The following is a 17,885-nucleotide window of genomic DNA, read 5'->3' as shown; positions in this document are numbered from 1 at the left end:
GGGAGTGTCACGTAAGAATATCGAACATAAAATATATTTTTATAAACAACTGGTAGCAAGATGAGTTGCAGATATTTGGTCAGTAACCATATTTTAACTAACTCTTTTGACCTATTAATTCGTTTCAGCTCAATTAAACGATGAAAAATGCCAATAATGTCACTTTAAGTTACTTGAAATACAAGTCACATGATGTACATTTGACAAAAGCTATTGGCGGCTATGAGTTGAAGCGTGCATGTAGGTCAACCTTGGGATTTCTAGTTCTAAAGAGTTTCTTTTAAGTTATTTTGATTCGGAATTCATAAGTTTCTTATAATGTTGAGTTTATATTGACGTTTGCAAGTTTGAAAATTAGATTTTATGTGACTCGTTCACTGATTTTCGTATGTTTTAACAACACTATATAATGTAGTTACATAATAAACTGTTATGTTTAATAGTTTGAAATAAATATAATACCATGGAAAAGGATATGATAAAGATATGCCAGGGTTTATCCCAGTACATTTAGATACATTAGGTAATTCTCTACTCACCCTATTTATTTAAGTTCGATCGATTTGGTGAAGATGTTGAGAACGCCTCAAGAGTGTGGATCAAACCTCATGTAAAATATCTTTATAATTTTAAATTTTAAATAAATGTTCAAATAAAACTTTACAATTGCAATTGAGATTTTAATTAATAAATCAGCACATCGAATTAACTGTGTAAATGATCCAGTCAAATTATATGGGAAGGTGCGTGGCATTCTAGTATACTTGAAAACTGCACTGATCATTTTTGTGTTTGCCTGTGTTCATGTCACATAAAATGTCATTTATCAGGGAAATAGTTCATGTTTTTGTTTACATCATGTTATTCTGTAAACCTGGAAGGGGCATGTCATGTATATTACCCTTAAACTATGACATTATCAACAATTGCATATTTCCTATTGTCAGGCAGATATGTATAATCTACTGTCTTGCAATAATTATCACAGCTGGAACTTTGGACGGTAATCTAATTGATCAAAGGAACTTACTTAATTCATTCTACGTTTATTGCAATAAATTTTAGAATTGCATGTATTTTGGGGGATGAAATGTACATTCTTTATCATTAAATGTGTGGTTAAAATACATTTGAAAGCGTATATTCAAACTAATATGATTATAAGTGCTACCTAATTTACGGGCAAAAGCTTTTTTGATAACCATGTATTTTTTTTTAAATATATGGACTTTATTGTGTTCAAAATATTATGATTGTTTCAATAATAAGGCAATGCATCCACAACATTCAATCCTCAAACAAGTAACATGTTCCAAGCTGTAAGATATAGCATCTTTTAGTTTGTGTGTTTTTTAGCCGCAGGAATTTAACTCTGGTTCGGTTGCAGCGGTATAGTGGATATGGTGTCTGCTTAGGCACTGGGAGGTCTCAGTATTGATCCCTTAAGTGCGAGAGTTATTAAGATCACCCTAAATACACTAAGTACTGGTCCTACCCAGGACCGTTTGTTTCATAAAATGTATAAATTCAACTTAAGCTTGCTAAAGCAGTTGATTTTAGCATACACTGATTTAACATAATCAAAATAATGTGATGTGTCAAATCAATTTTGATTGCAGGATTTTGTTATAATCAATGTATAATTATGTGGAACAGGATGACAGCATACTTGTTTTGCAATTAAAATATTTCATAAATACAGGTATCTTGCAGAGTTCTAATTTTCTTTCGCAAACTATTGTGGAATAGTTTTTAAAATTTTGTCGCCACTAAAAAACTAGCAATTTTGTAGCAATTCATAAATCACAGTCTAAACTGCATACACTTAGTTTGTAGCTGTATAGTTACAATTTGAATGCAACTTAACATAATGTTATATCATCCATATTTTTTTATTTAAAGATTCCAATGACACATACAATAAAACATAGATATTAGAAATCACGTGAGCTTATTTATACGCCAGTCATTATCTTTCTTGGCTAAGCATCTAGCAGAAGCATGTAAATGAAAGATTTGTTACGAAAGATTTTGGTTCGAAAATCCAACGGTATAAGATTTTGTGGGTTTTGGCCTAAACTTTATATAGTGATATGTAACCTTTTGGGATATCGGCAAAGTGCGAGCTGACGAGGTGTAAATACGTTTAAAATAAGCTAAAATACAAAAAAGTTAAATCGGAATATCGTAAAATTTTGTGAATTAATGTGTTTCTGATGGATAACAACCACAACTTGCCAGAATATTGCTCATGATCACACGTAAAACTGCTTTTTGAGAGCGAATGGAAAATACGTCACGAATTCTGACAGGTTAACAGTAGGGTATCGTTATTGAAATACCTAGAGAATACTGCGAGAATACAGATGCCAACTTAAATGTGTAAAACAATTTTTTTTAACAAGCGTTTGTGATAAGATATCGAAAAGATCAAAGCAAATGAATTTGAAAGAAATCGAGGATTCGGGCAAAACATTTTAGACGGGTAATGTTGTTTGTCTAGCCGTTGTTTTATTCTTGCCGGGCCCGATATCAGATCGATAGGGCAGTAGCCTGATCTTTTGTTCATCATAGCTCAAAGTCCCAAATTGTTTAGAGACATAAAATATTATCGCAACGACTTTGCATTTTTAGCGGAACATTTGATGCATAAACCAGTGGCGAGTTAAACATAACGTCGTGTTCACTTGCTTTTAATGTTTGCAAAATAATTATTTGTATGTGTTTGCTGCTTTATTGTTTAAGATATAAATCTAAGTGTAAAATTGTTTGTCTTGTTAACTCAAACCATTGCCTGAAATAAACGCTTACTTACCTGATATAAACAAATATATCAGGTAACGTTGTATAAGGCCGATATCGGGCTAGAAGTATGATAAATTATTCGTCCTTCAAAGTGGCCGAGTGATTTGAAATTGGCGTATACACAAATGGTGTTGGTTCAACCGAAATGCTTTATTAATATGCAGAACATTTTCGAATTATTGAGTATTATATCAAAATAGTTATGCTTCTTCATGTTTAATTTATATGAATCATAAATCAAAACAATGGATACGAAAGGCGCAAATGAAAGGAACTAATGCATTTGTAGTGGTCAATTATTGGTTGGGTAATTTTTTTTAATGGTTTAAAGTTAACATAGAAGAAAGCCAACAAAGAATTTAACATATATTACATATATACAATAACGTTTTCACGAACAAATTAGATAGTGTCATGTAGTTGTATATATTATATCTGATGTATATTATTCGCATTTCGGTATAATAAAGACGCAATACCCTTGCGAAGTGCGTTTTAAACTTTCTGTATTTTTTCCTGTCGTCTTATCACTTTTATATTGTTTTAATTTTACAAACTTGTTTCTATGTAAGCGCTAAATGACTTCATTTTTCGAAACTGTCAATTTTCTTGATTTCAATTATACTTGGATGGCATAGACTCATAGATGAACAGCATGAAGGGTATTTAAAAGAACGCATTTCAAACAACGTGCTTTTTTAAATACTGTAGTATTTTCCATAGATGTGTGACGTGCCTCTCATCTAGCCTGTGACTTCTTTATGTATGAGACGGCCAATGACATCGTTTACGTCAGAAAAAGACCTCTCCTTTAACCGGTAAATTGAACAACAATACTATAAGATTTTATTATTACTATTACTTGTGAGGACGACACAGTTACTCGTGTGCATTCTTACTGGTTGATTATATCATTGCCATGAGAAAGTTATCTCGTTCCAACGAGTTACCAAGTCGTTCGCACGAGCAAAGTTTGTTGTTATCAACTTAATAACTATTTGCCTATGTTTACAATACCACAAAATTAGAAACATTCACACGTGACCTATGTCTCTTAACAGACGTGGGTTGTAGCAGAGTTTTATAGAAAGCGCCGTGATTCTCCAATATGACAAGCGCCCTACAATACTTTTCAGTTTGATTACGGGGGTAGTGCCAGATAAGCAGTCGTCCCATTCCAGAGACAATGCCAACCTGGACCTTAAGTGCCCTGTTTGAAGCTCGTGTGTGCACTTCAACTCAGGTCCGAATGTCTTATGACAAGGAAATACGAGTTAGTAGGTTACGGTTGAGCTTTGGATCGAACCTTCAACCTCTGTATGATGGCGCCATGAGTAACCACTTTACTAAGGAACACATATCGACCATACTTTATTGCTTTAAAATAGCATAATACTTGTGTGGCTATTTATATATCAGATATGGACACTTCTGGTGCTTTAATATAGTAACCTACTGCAACACTAGACAATCACACGTTGCGTCAGGGTGCTATCAGCAAATCAAACATCAGCGCCTTGACAACGTGGTTGAATACATTATTTAATTGTTTATTCCGAATGTTTTCATGTTCTGCACAAAGTATTGTTCGCGTATTGATATAAAGTATTAACTAAATATAAGTATTGATCTCATTCCGGTTCATAACTTTAATATATGCATACACAGATTTCTGAAACGATACATATTCAGCATCTTTAATTTAAGGAAGCAGATATTACGCTCGGTACTGGGTCTGAACACTGTGGTCATTTTACACAATTTAATTAAGAATAGCCTTATTAAAGGTGAAAATATTGTCCAACACTTGACTGGAAGATGTTTCTCTACGTATTGACGTATGTGCGTACAGACGGACATGAGCATTGCAGAAATGTCATTTGAAGTATAATTCTTCGCGACTTCTAAAATACCTTTACTTGCATCATGTCGATAAATAGGTTACCAAAAAGCTTAAATATAAGTGTTTTATCGACTGCAAACAATCCTTTGTTACTTGAAAAAGTCAAGCTAGGGCAGTTTATCTCATAGTTATTTTTATTCTATTGAAATAAGAAATGGAAACGAACCTTAAAGGATATTCGAATAATTGTTTTTCATTATTCGAATATTTTTTAGACTCGAATGTCCGAACTAACGAACGTTACAGTACTGTTCCTGATTGTCACAAAGACCACTATAAATAGTATCTAATATGCATTTTGAAAAAAAGTGGGATATAGTTATAATTTAAATATGATAATAGATAAGTATGTTCATCAGTTGTCACTTGATATATTTTATTTTCATAAGGTACAATATAATTCCGGTAGATTCAAAAGTTCGATCTAACGAATGTCCGGAACTAAGTACTGTTCCTGGTTGACACAAATATCGCTATAAAATCGTATATACATATTTGAAAAGAGGCTATAGAAATAATGTTTGAAAATGATCATGTATTGTTACGTTTGTCATTTGTTACTTCAGACATTTTATTTTATAAGGATATTTCCGGTAAACTTATGCCCGGGATCCTCATTTATTTCAATACTATACTTAATTATTTGGATTACTTCCACAGAACTTTTGATTTCGCATTATTTTTCCGAAAAGACTCCACAACTACGATGATGTCAAAACTTGGATATCACTTTGAAATTACATAAATAATATTTCTTCTTTTATCTCTAACAAAAACTAAAAACCGTTGTGAACGAGTTGTTTTTATTTACACAAAGAAAACGTTGCAATAAAATACTGACACATCATTCAGACAAACATGCAAAAACGTCCAAATACTTAATTAACCAACCTAAATTGAACATGCTTCTCCAACATATAGCTTGTTTGAAAATAACTTTTTTGAAGCTAAATAAATTGATACTTATTGCAAACAAATTTAATCACTGAATTCTGATGAGATATTCATGGATTTAAAATACGGATATAACAATTTAAATTATTGTCTATTTGAAGGTAACGCAATGTTTGCGCTAAACCAAACAAATGCGCCTTTACACTGATACATGTAGGTTTCTTGTATATAAATTGAATATTCGAATCGGAATTTATTGAAATCGCCCTATTTTTTAATATTCGGTCCCATCCTTAATTGAAATTCATAGCATTAACTAAGCATTACTTAACGAATACTATCTCATTTCGCGGGGGTAAGGTTGTGTGTAGAGCATAGCAGCTTAAGATAAGATTTGTTAAAGCAATGTTAAGTCAATCAAATATTGATAACTGTTTATATCTAAAGCAAGTTTATCCCTAAAGGTTACATTTTGAACACACAATACAAAATGATCGACAAATGGCATGATCTTCAGAAACTAATATAAGCCCTGTTCGTCAATCATGTGTGATTCAACATTTATCTTAAACTGCAAAGCTCGCGTCATTTACTCTGTTCACCATGATGAAAGCGTTGTTATGAGCGTTTAATGAAAAGGACTTGACAGAGTTTCTTGCAGGCAACAAATACATATCTGCACTCGCTATTGTGGATCTTTATATGTCTATCCAGATTATCTTTTTGGCGGAACTTTATCCCGCACATGGAATATTGGAATGATTTGTCCATGGTTTTGCACATCATGTGCATTTTAAGGAATGATGTAGTTGAAAAGCTTTTGTCACACACGCATCATCTGTGCGACCGCTCTCCTGTATGAAACCTCAAGTGCATCTGGTGACAAATCCCTTTCCACACACGTTGCAATTGTGAACCCGATTCCCCATGTTAATCCACAAATTCCTTGAGATCGGATTCTATAACAAGCCCTATCTACGCACGCTGCACATGAATGACCGCACCAAGTGTGTATCATCATATGTTTAGTGAGGAAGGAGCCTTTAACAACGTCCTTTCCACACACGATTCAACTGTGTGGCCGCTCTCCCGTGTGAATCCTCTGATTTCTCATATGCTTTTTGAGATGTGAACTGGTGAAAAATCCCTATCCACAAACACTGCAACTGTATGGCTGCTCTCCTGTGTGAATCTTCATTCGCTTTTTGAGGTCGGACCCGGTGATAAATCCATTTCCACAAACACTGCAACTGTGTGGCTGCTCTCCCGTGTGAATCCTAATATGTTTTTTTAAGTCGGACCTGGTGACAAAACCCTTTCCACAAACACTGCAACTGTGTGGCCGCTATCCCATGTGATGCTTCATATGCTTAGTGAGGTGTGAACTGATGATAAATCCCTTTCCACAAACATTGCAACTAAATGGCCGCTCTCCCGTGTGATTTCTCATATGATATGTGAGGTGTGTACTGGAGACAAATCCCTGTCCACAAACACGGCAACGGTGTGGCCGCTCTCCCGTGTGAATCCTTTTATGCTGAGAGAGGGCTGAACTGCTGACATATCTCTTTCCACAAACACTGCAACGGTGTGGCCGCTCTCCTGTGTGAATTCTCATATGCGTTTTGAGGTCCGATGCGGAGGTAAATCCCTTACCACACACGCTGCAACTATGTGGTCGGTCTCCTGTATGACACCACTTGTGCATATTAAGTTGGGCCTTACTGACAAAGTCCTTTCCACACACGCTGCAACTGAATAGCCGCTCTCCCGTGTGAATCGTCATATGCTGAGTTAGGTTACCATTGGTGGTAAATCCCCTTCCACAAACACTGCAACTGTGTGGCCGCTCTCCCGTGTGAATCCTCATATGTGTTGTGAGTTTTGAGCCGTGTCTGAATCCCTTTCCACACACACTGCAACTGTGTGGCCGCTTTGTTGTATGATAAATCATATGAGAAATTAGCTCAGAATTGGAAACAAATCCCTTTCCACACACACTGCAACTATGTGGCCGCTCTCCTGTATGAATCCTCATATGATAAATGAGTTTGGAGCTAAAGGGGAAGCCTTTTCCACACACACTGCAACTATGTGGCTGCTCTCCTGTATGAATCCTCATATGCGTTGTGAGCCTGGAGCCGGTGGCAAATCCTTGTCCACACACGCTGCAACAATGTGGCCGCTCTCCTGTGTGAATTCTCATATGCACTGTGAGGTCGAAGCCGATGACAAATCTCTTTCCACACATGCTGCAACTGTGAGGCCGCTCTCCTGAGTGATACTTCATATGCCTAGTGAGATTGGATTTGGTGGCAAATCTCTTTCCACACACGCTGCAACTGTGAGGCCGCTCTCCTGTGTGATGCCTCATATGCTTAGTGAGATCGGAATTGGTGAGAAAGTCCTTTCCACACACGCTGCAACTGTGTGGCCGCTCTCCTGTGTGAATTCCCATATGCCTAGTGAGAGAGGAGATGAAGAGAAAGCCCTTTCCACACACGCTGCACACATGTGATCGCTCTCCGCTGCCAATCCTTATAGGATAAGTGAGTTCTCTTGAAGGAATCCCGTTATTGACTTGAAGCGCGATTTCATTTGAAGAAGTTATGTCTATTATTTTGTGTACATGTTGGTGTTTTCTGAACGCCAGCAACTCTGAGAACTCTGCCTTGCATACTGAGCATGTGTACCTACACCCAGCAGTCTCCTGACAGTCAGTAGCCCCTGTAAAACATAAAGTAAATAGACAATCAATTTAATGAAATAACATTATAATGACCAAATAAATGCTTTATAGATCTTTCCGTTAGGGACTTATGTATAGGCTCTTCACTGGGTCTAAAAATGTGATCATTTACAAAGCTGACATTTGTCTTATTAGTAGAGAAAACAACATCCACACTTTGAAGCATGAAATAGCCTCATCGGTTCTTCAGTTTGTGTTTTAATCAACACTAATAAAATATTCCTAAATATGTGTTATCTTGTGTTTCAACTTGCCTACTAACACAATGAACAACAAAATTGATTTGATGTGAACTAAGGGAGCAATTATTGATGTGAACTAAGGGAGCAATTATTGATGTGAACTAAGGGAGCAATTATTGATGTGAACTAAGGGAGCAATTATTGATGTGAACTAGGGGAGCAATTAATAATGCGAGCGTACGGAGCAAACAAAAACCATTATTATTTAGAAGTCAATCTGAAACATGGTAAAACAGACAAATATCTGTCACAATAATGATCTATTTAGGCAAAAATAAAAGAAACAAATCCAAAAAGCAGGAAAATATAGGAAATATAGGAGGTTTCTGAAATGAATGTACATGTAGAGGATTTCTTTACGAAAATACAGGAAAAACTGGGAATATAGGAATCGCTTGACAGCCTCCATTTATTAATTGTGCAAAAAATGTGAGGACAGATAGCAGACAATATGAGGATCAGCGGCTAAGCATACCTAGTGAAGTGTCTTCTATGGTTTTTTTCATATCTCCATCAGTTTCAGGTACTTGTTTACTCACACAGCCTGCATGAAAAGTTTGGCTGGAATTGGAGTCATTTTTGTCTGGGATGAGATCAACAATGTGCTCCGCAACATGCTGTCTCAAGCTTATCTGGTCCCGCAGACCATGCCCGCAGAGGTCGCACCAAAACTGATCCTTATTGTTGTGATAAAAGCTGTAATGGGATGTCAACATGACTGGAATTTCACAGTAGTTGTCACGTGATGCTGCTTTCTCTCGATCGGCAGAGAAGTTTGCATTTGCCAATATCTCTAAATCAATGCACAGGTTCCCATTTGTCAACATCTCTTGATCAACACAGTGTCACTAGATTATCTTGAAGGTGGCGTCAACGTCACTTGATTACTATATTTGACGAGTCATCATCTTAATCAACAAATAAGTTTGCATAAGTGTAAATATAAAAGGGTCACTTCACTTACTGGCCGCTGATTATTCAATCTCTCGATCACAATATAGTGGTCATTCTGTATTGTTTGCCTTGGATTCCATTCCACTATTTAACAAACCCGGAAAACCTGTTAAAAAAAGTCAAATCAAGTGTTACATTTTATTATTGACAAATAATTGGCAACGCAGTTGTAGTTCGCAATGTAACAATGAACACAGAACATTGCATGATCAACTAGATATGCCACAGACTCAAAGGCCCCCATGACACATACCGTATATGGACACAGGCAAATCCACAGTCACTACTCAGTTAAATCCACAAAAGATCATCTTTTGCACAATCACCTTTAAATTAAGGTTATTCAGCTGAGAAAATTTAAGCCAAGTCCACAACAAAAGGATTTGAATACATATAAATACATACAAGAGCTTGTCACAGTAGTGCCAAATCCCCGCCAAAATGTGTTTGCTTGTGTGACAACATTTATTTTAGAGAGTATAATAATATTTGTAAAACATGGCACCTGTGTCATCTATTTATATTTCAAGGATCAATTAGTTATATAGTGTTGGATTTGCTGTAGAGAATAAAATATATGGAAATGAAAGAAACGGAGGCAATTAAAAATAAGACAATAAACAGTTACTGTTATTGATCACTGTATTTTCCTTAAACTCATCTATATATTTTACAGTGAATACTTCAGTGTTCAAATTAAAATATTATTGTTAAATTAGATAAAAGGATATATTAAAAATTGAAAAGCTAATATATTTACTATGAAATTAAGTTAAATATAATTTACAGCTAAAAATATATATATAAAAAATAATAAAAATATTAAAATAATAAAAAGGAGGTAATTCAAAACTACGGCCGAAAGAGTTATTGTTCATGTTCACTGAAATTCTCCTAGTTGCCATCGGTTTATATTTTCAAGTAAATCCCTTCAGTAGATTTAGACTTATGCTCCGAACAAAAATTAACTTTGAAATTAAATAAAGGGAGATAATTCAAAAACTAAGGTAGATAGCGTTATGGTTCTTAGTCACTGCACTTCTCCTACTTGCCATCTGTTTATATTTTAAGTTTCAAGTAAATCCCTTCAGTAGATTTAGAGTTATGCTCCTGACAAAAATTTACTTTTAAATTAAATAAAGGGAGATAATTTAAAAACTATTGGTAAGGTAGATATTAATTTTCAAGTAAATCCCTTCAGTAGATTTAGAGTTATGCTCCGTAAATAAAATACTTTAAAATAATAAAAAAGGGGAGATAATTCAAAAACTAAGATAGATTTATGGTTCTTGGTCACTGCACTTCTCCTAGTTGCCATCTGTTTATATTTCAAGTTTCAAGTAAATCCATTGAATAGATTTGGAGTTATGCTCCGGACAAAGTTACGGACAAATGGACAGACAGACGGGACCAATTACTATATCCCATCCGAAAAAAAATTTGGCGGGGATAATAATCTTGGTAAATATAGATTATTATAATAATATACTATGATAATTAACAATGGAGATTATACATTTAGAAGGGATTAATGAGCTGTCCGTGATAATCAACGAAGTATAAAATTGTTTCAGATACCAACAACATATTTATTAGTAATCTACTCAGTAGATGTATGTCACAGAAACGAGTGTTTGCAAATTGTTAGCGTTAAGTTTACTCGCAAACTTAAAACATCTAACAATATTAGAGTTAGAAAATGGGATAAGACAAACATGGTTTCATTTATATGTTAGTGGATCGGTGTTTAATCAGATTCATATGCATATATTGCTTTATTATGTTTGTTGTGGTGTACAGTTTATTGAAACAACATGGAACTAAAATGGACATTGCAAGGTAAATATATAAATATAAATAAAAGTAAAGTTAAATATATCAATTAGCATTAAATGTGCTTGTTTATATTTTTATGGTTTTCCCACAACTGCCACAGATGTGATTACATGTTACTACCAAAACCAGCTATTCATGAAACGTTTTTGTCCTTTTTGCCTAAACTGCGCTTTAAAATGCCCTTTTTGAAAGTAATGCACCATGCCCCTATGCCCTCCTGGGAAAAACTCTATGTATGTCACTAAATAGAAGTCAAGAATAAGGTACACAAAACAAAGCTTTTATCAAGTTGTAAATAGTTTTTCCAGATGTATTTTATATGGGGAAAATGAAGTCATGCTTTACAACTATACTTAATTTTTATGAAAAAAGCAAATCAATGACTAGTCAACATTTTATGTAAAGTTAATATATAACTAATCAGGAGATAAATTTTAAATAGAAAATTTTTAACTGTAAGTAAGATATTGAACATTGAAAACAAAACTTTAAAATGATGTTTTGATGTTTTCACAATTAATGTTTAAAAACTTTATAAAATAAAGTAAACAAACACAAAGATATCATAAATATGCCTCTTTTGAGCAAATTAAAACAACATAACCAGGGCTATAGATAACAAGCATATTTGCGTTATTACGGAATTAAAATAACCAAAAACGTAATTAAATTCAAAATAAAGCGTACAAAAAACACAAATACAAATTTAATCACATAATTCCCGTAAAAAACCTTGCGTCACAAAACGCAATTCTTACGAACACTGGGCGTATTTTTAGACTGGTTATATTCCTTTCAAAAATGTACCGGATAGTTTATATGCCGTCCTATGATTAAAAGAAGGCAGTCTTTCCGGCGGTTATCAATCTTTGGCGGTATAATTGTAATTATTCGTTTTCAAGGTACTCAACTCAAAATGATCCCAAATCATGGTGCATCGCTTTGAACAGCCATAACTTCATCAATTGTGCAGCGAATTTCACGAACTTGGTCTCATTGAACGCAAAAAGGAATGAACTTTGATCAGATAAAAAAAATATTCAATAATTTTGTTGTTATGTACAGGAACCTTTTTGAATTCTATATGTATAAAATAATATACATGTAGTAACCTTTGTAGATTTTTATTATATCATAAATCAGGGGTGTCAAGTGGCCAAAATCTAAAATCCTGAAAATAAGCCTAACATGTGGGGGGCCAGTGCCAAAAGAGGGTTAATAATTCATATAATTATGTTAACTGTGTTAACCATATGTCAAATTAAAATAATTTGTCTTTAAAATGACATTTTGTGACAAAAATCTTTAAATACCAGAACAAAAATCCTGTAATTTTTATCAATATCAAAAGCAGTTTTTGAGGGCCTAAATCCTGAATTCAGGAATAATCCTGAACTTTGACACCTCTGTATATGCCATTCTCAAATTACCCAATGAGTTAAAAAAAACGGGGTTGAAAACCCAATTAAGCTCAAAAGTAGGTGGTCAAAATTTTTGCTTAAACTCTAGTGTATTTACTAAAACCCTATTGTTGTGACATGTCAAAAACAGGGGGTGAATTACCCAATATACCCCAAACGTTATCTATAGCCCTGACTAACATAATATGGTTTGCTTGCAAAATAATCATATTAATTCAAGTGTCAAACATGTCAACGGTTCCAGAAAATGTCTATATTTTGAAATGGAAAACGCCAAGATATCATGACTTTAAAATATGCTAGTAATATACCCAAACCAAGAGCTGTCACCATAGGATGACTTATGCCCCCTATAAACGCTTGATAGAAGTTGTGAGCTTTTTTCGAAACCTAAACGCATATTTCGAAACCTAAACGCGGACCCTTAGTTCAAGGTCAAGGTCACAGAGGTCAAAATTTGTGTGCGTATGGAAAGGCCTTGTCCATATACACATGCATGCCAAATATGAAATTGCTATCTGAAGCGACATAGAAGTTATGAGCATTTTTCGAAACCTAAACGCAAAGTGTGACGGACAGATGGACGGACGGACAGTCCGATCACTATATGCCCTCCTTCAGGGGCATAAAAACTGCAACAATTTAATGTGTGAGTGGTGTTTGCACCATGTATCAATAAACCTATTGCAACGCTAACACTTTTGTAAAATGTGACTTATTTATGTGCTATTATAAACTACAAACTTTTAACTTCTGTAATAAGACCAAACCATCAGACATTCAGGTAAAAAAAATAGTTCAGTGTAACCTTTTCCTTTTATTTGCTATAATTGTTATAAAGCTAAAAGCTATAATTAAACACTACGGTTTTTAGTTTGATATCAGGTTTTAATGAAGTTTTGTTAAGCATTTATCCACAAAAAACTCAACTTGTTGTTTGTGGTAAGAGGTTTTGTGTTTTATAAACATTGTCATAGATGGAACATTTTTGTTTAACATTGTTTTTGCCTTTCCCAGCAAGAACTTGGAGCTATGAGAATGTACTTGTAAAATATCAAAGCATTGAAGAGGAACTAGAGGAACATGAGCAGTTCATTTTATTTCCCCAAGACAACAGTTGCATAGTTTACATTAGCTGAAATAATTCGCGTTCAGAATAAATCTGAACGCTGAAACTCCGGTCTGTAAAAACCATAACGAAAAATAATTAAAATATTATTATGGGAATTACAGTATTTGCAAGTGTATTTATCTGAAATCTACCTGTTGTTTGACAAATATGAACTTAGATCACAAAAATTACCTGTATTTTATTTAAAATCATAGACATGGAGCGATCATTTTCTCAAAGCAGCCATTTTGGCATTGTTGTTGTTGTTGTTGTTATTTTGTACCATTGCTACTTCGTACCTATTACTTTTGGGGTACTTCGTTACTGTCGATTCTAATATTTTGAGTTATAATAGTTATAATCCTTTTTTTGCTTCATCTTTTTACTATTTCCAATTTCATTTCTTACTGTATTGCGCATATTGCACACTTAATTTTTGTGTTCGAAATCAGTTACAAACATAGTTGAATTTAACCTCCAGTTCAAGGGAGATAACATGAACCCTTTACTATACAAGTATATATTGGATGAAACATACTGGAAATATAGTTTATTAACAGGTAAATTTCGATATATTTCGCTCAATATATACGATTTAGGCAACGATCTTTCAAAATAGTCACAAATAAGTGTGTATTTAAATTCAGGAGTGATGCGACCGAAATTGGTGTCGGAACTCTCGCTATTAAAAAGATACAGTGGACTATTGACGCCAAGAGTCTGCCAAAGCAAAAATCATCAAAAGACTCTAAGGCGGCAATTTATATTTACTAAGTTTACATCAAAGGCAATCAATGAACAAATAATATGTTTTTACCATATTGTTATAAAAAAAAGACCGTAATGTTGCCTTAATTGTGCAAGCACTTATTTGATAGAATAACCAAATTCGAAAATCAGTCAAGAAACATGTTAAAATGTCCGGAAAATAACTATGTCCGGAAATTACTAGACATCCATTTCTCGTCATTTTAACTAAAATTGCTACCCGTCAATTGCAATAAATTTACTTTCAGTTAAACCTTCAAATGAGTGTCGTTGCCTACTCACCTTGTTATTTATATAGAGATCAAAACTTCTGAGTAAACGTGTTTTAATACTTAATTTGTTAAATAATAAATATTTTTCTGGTAGTTGTTGTTGTTGTGTTCGGCTAAATACCGATTAGGTTACAGTATACTTTGCAATCGTGATACATCGACTATCTCCGGAATGCACCGCTAAATAGGCTGATTTATTAAATAAATCAGGGACCTATACAAACATAGTCAAGTCAAGTCAAGTCAAGTAAATTTTATGTATACATAAAAATTTGCTGTGCAAAAGTTTGACCTTATTTGTAGTTCAAGTTATTGCTTATACATTTAAGGGGTGTTGCTGCAGTTTTGATGATTTTTTTCCATCTAATAACTTTTGCTCAAAATTTTTATTCAAGTACTACATACAAATACTAAATGAAAAATGCAATAAAAACATAGGGTCACCGGCTTTGTTTGGATTTTATTCACCATTATATAATATGTACTTTTTCATTAAAACTGAAAAATCTCTAATTGCATAATAATGATTAATAATCTATGAGATTGGAAACATGTAGAGATTATATAAGCTAATATATATCATATACCATTTAAGTAAACCACAAACAACCAAAAAAATGGAGAACACAAGTTAAATTTTAAGAAATTTTATTTTTATAATTTTTATGTCGACCAAAAAACGTCTTTTTTTTTACTTTTTTTACCACAAAAATGGAATTAAAAAAAGTTCTATCTAAAAACTTTTTGCGAAACTTCTCAAATATGTTCATCTATGTATTGTTATCATGAAACAAAAATAAAAAAAGGGGGGGTCACCGCACTTTTAACAGAGATTTTTTGTTTTAACTATCCCTACCGTCTACGTCAAATTTTGTAAAAAATACATCAATTAGGCAAAACCCAAGTACCGGTACATAGATTGTAAGAAATATGCATAAACATTAGAAATTGTTTTGAATCTTAACTGGGATCACAACAGCTTACCAAAAGACATAAAAAAAACAATATTTAATCACAAACATAATACCATACAGTATCAAACTCGACCTTAATCATTAATAACTTACATGTACTTGTTCACAGATTACGGCTTGTTTTGAAGTTTGTGATTAAATGCTTTAAATTGATAAATTTAAACGACATGACTAAAAAGCTCCAGTATAAAACAAGAATGAAATTAAAGAAATAAAAAAGAAGTAAAAAAAAGTTAACCCCACCTGGAATCGAACCACTGACAATTGAATTATAAACCAATTCGGTCATTTCTGATGATACTGATAACAAAATTATTGAGTTGTGATAATAGCACCATCGGTGTTGCTATAAATATATTCTCCGTTAAATAAACTGCCGCAACACCCCTTTATTTGATAAAGAAATCTTTTAGTATATTGTGACGTTTACAAAATTTAAAAATGACGTCTATTATTTAATGTAACGACGTTCTTTAATACAATGTCATTGAATATTTGTCATATAATTTTAATTACCGTTCAAACTTCCTTGTATACCGTTCTTTTCTCCTTATATAGAGCAATTTATATTCCCGAATCAATATGTGTCTAATAACAGTTTCAATCCGATATGAACTTTCAGGCTGTGCTACTCAAACACTAACAAACCAATACTTTTAAAAGCTATATACGCTGAAACACTAGATGCAATTTCCGTCGCATATGGCTAATTAAACAGGAAGGATCATTAAAATTATTGATCTACTTATTACAATTGTACCTGTCAGTGTGCACATCTTCAACACGAAAATTAAAAAATAATAATAATACTCCCCGGTTAGAAATTCGTAATTTAATTAGCGTAAATGTATGATTAAATCACATATTTAAGTCCCGTGTTTAATTGCCCCTTTGTTCAGGACAATTTGATTATCTGCTTATGATCAGATACTGTCCAGAAAATTACTAATTTACAACAGGGTTTCATAAACCCCTTGTGTCAAACGGAAGTCTGATCACTTATCACAATTATCATCATCCATGTATTCAATCAGTAGTAGTATTGAGCAGTCATAACGTGGAGAAATCTAACGCCAAAATACTTTGGTGTTGCTTTAATTAGATATGTTACATATCTGTCTTATTATATATACACTGTAATAGTGATTTGTCCAAGAAACATTATCAGAAACGATATAATGAAGAAGAAGATTAAGAAGAAGATTTTATTTCAGAATCAGTAGGCCATAGGCCCATGTGAACATACAGATATGTAAATAAACAGTAATAGCAAGTCACGTGACACAATGAAAATGAAAATAGTTGTGTTGAAATAAATCAAGTACCAATACATTAAAAGGAATGAGTTGTGCTAAATAATTAAGTATAACAAAGAGTCCGATTAATAATACAAGCAGAGGCAAAAAGGGGGATTATCGGACAAAACGCAAATATGCGGAGAAGGTGTATATAATTATACATGTTTGTCTTGTAGGTTCTATAAATCTGTTCGTTTAATTTACATCAACACAAAATATATACAACGGTTATATACAAATAACACATAATTTATTATACTCCACAATGATTTGCTTCTCGTATATATCCGAAACTTTATACATTTATTATCTATAATCGTAAAATTTCAAAAGACAAAATTATGTTGATAATTTAATGATTACTTACAAATTTGCCCAAAAAGATACGCAACATGCATGAACACATTTCGTTATTTCAATTTTTTAAAAGAGACGCCGTGATCTGTCAATAAACACATGTGTTACAAAAGTACACATATAATAATATTTCAGTAATTTTGTTAAATATTTGTCAATAAATTACCAGTACACACTTGGTGAACGAGAAATCATATCATTATATTACTCAATACACATAAACGAATGATAAAACAATATTGTGCGTTGCACTATCAAAATAGACATAGGGTGTATTTTACAAATTATGTATCATTTACAG

At 33.4% G+C, this 17,885-nt stretch overlaps 2 protein-coding genes across 4 annotated transcripts in view; both read right to left on the bottom strand.

The window, feature by feature from the left end:
* The window catches only part of LOC127851894 (translation initiation factor eIF-2B subunit gamma-like), a 488,689-nt gene that overhangs the window by 329,963 nt on the left and 140,841 nt on the right, over positions 1–17,885 (bottom strand). The window lies entirely within an intron of this gene.
* On the bottom strand, positions 6,793–15,074 carry LOC127851892 (gastrula zinc finger protein XlCGF57.1-like). Its single transcript, XM_052385842.1, has 3 exons — positions 14,966–15,074; positions 9,069–9,653; positions 6,793–8,329 (listed from the first exon to the last, which is right to left on the bottom strand). The coding sequence occupies exons 2-3, from the start codon at positions 9,418–9,420 to the stop codon at positions 6,948–6,950; spliced, it is 1,734 nt and encodes a 577-aa protein (XP_052241802.1). The 5' UTR covers positions 9,421–9,653; positions 14,966–15,074; the 3' UTR covers positions 6,793–6,947.

The sequence above is a fragment of the Dreissena polymorpha genome, chromosome 11 (genome assembly GCF_020536995.1).
Source record: "Dreissena polymorpha isolate Duluth1 chromosome 11, UMN_Dpol_1.0, whole genome shotgun sequence".
Classification (NCBI taxonomy): Eukaryota; Metazoa; Mollusca; class Bivalvia; order Myida; family Dreissenidae; genus Dreissena; species Dreissena polymorpha.
The sequence above is the reverse complement of the archived record's forward strand: the minus strand, read 5'-3'. Positions and strand labels throughout refer to the sequence as shown.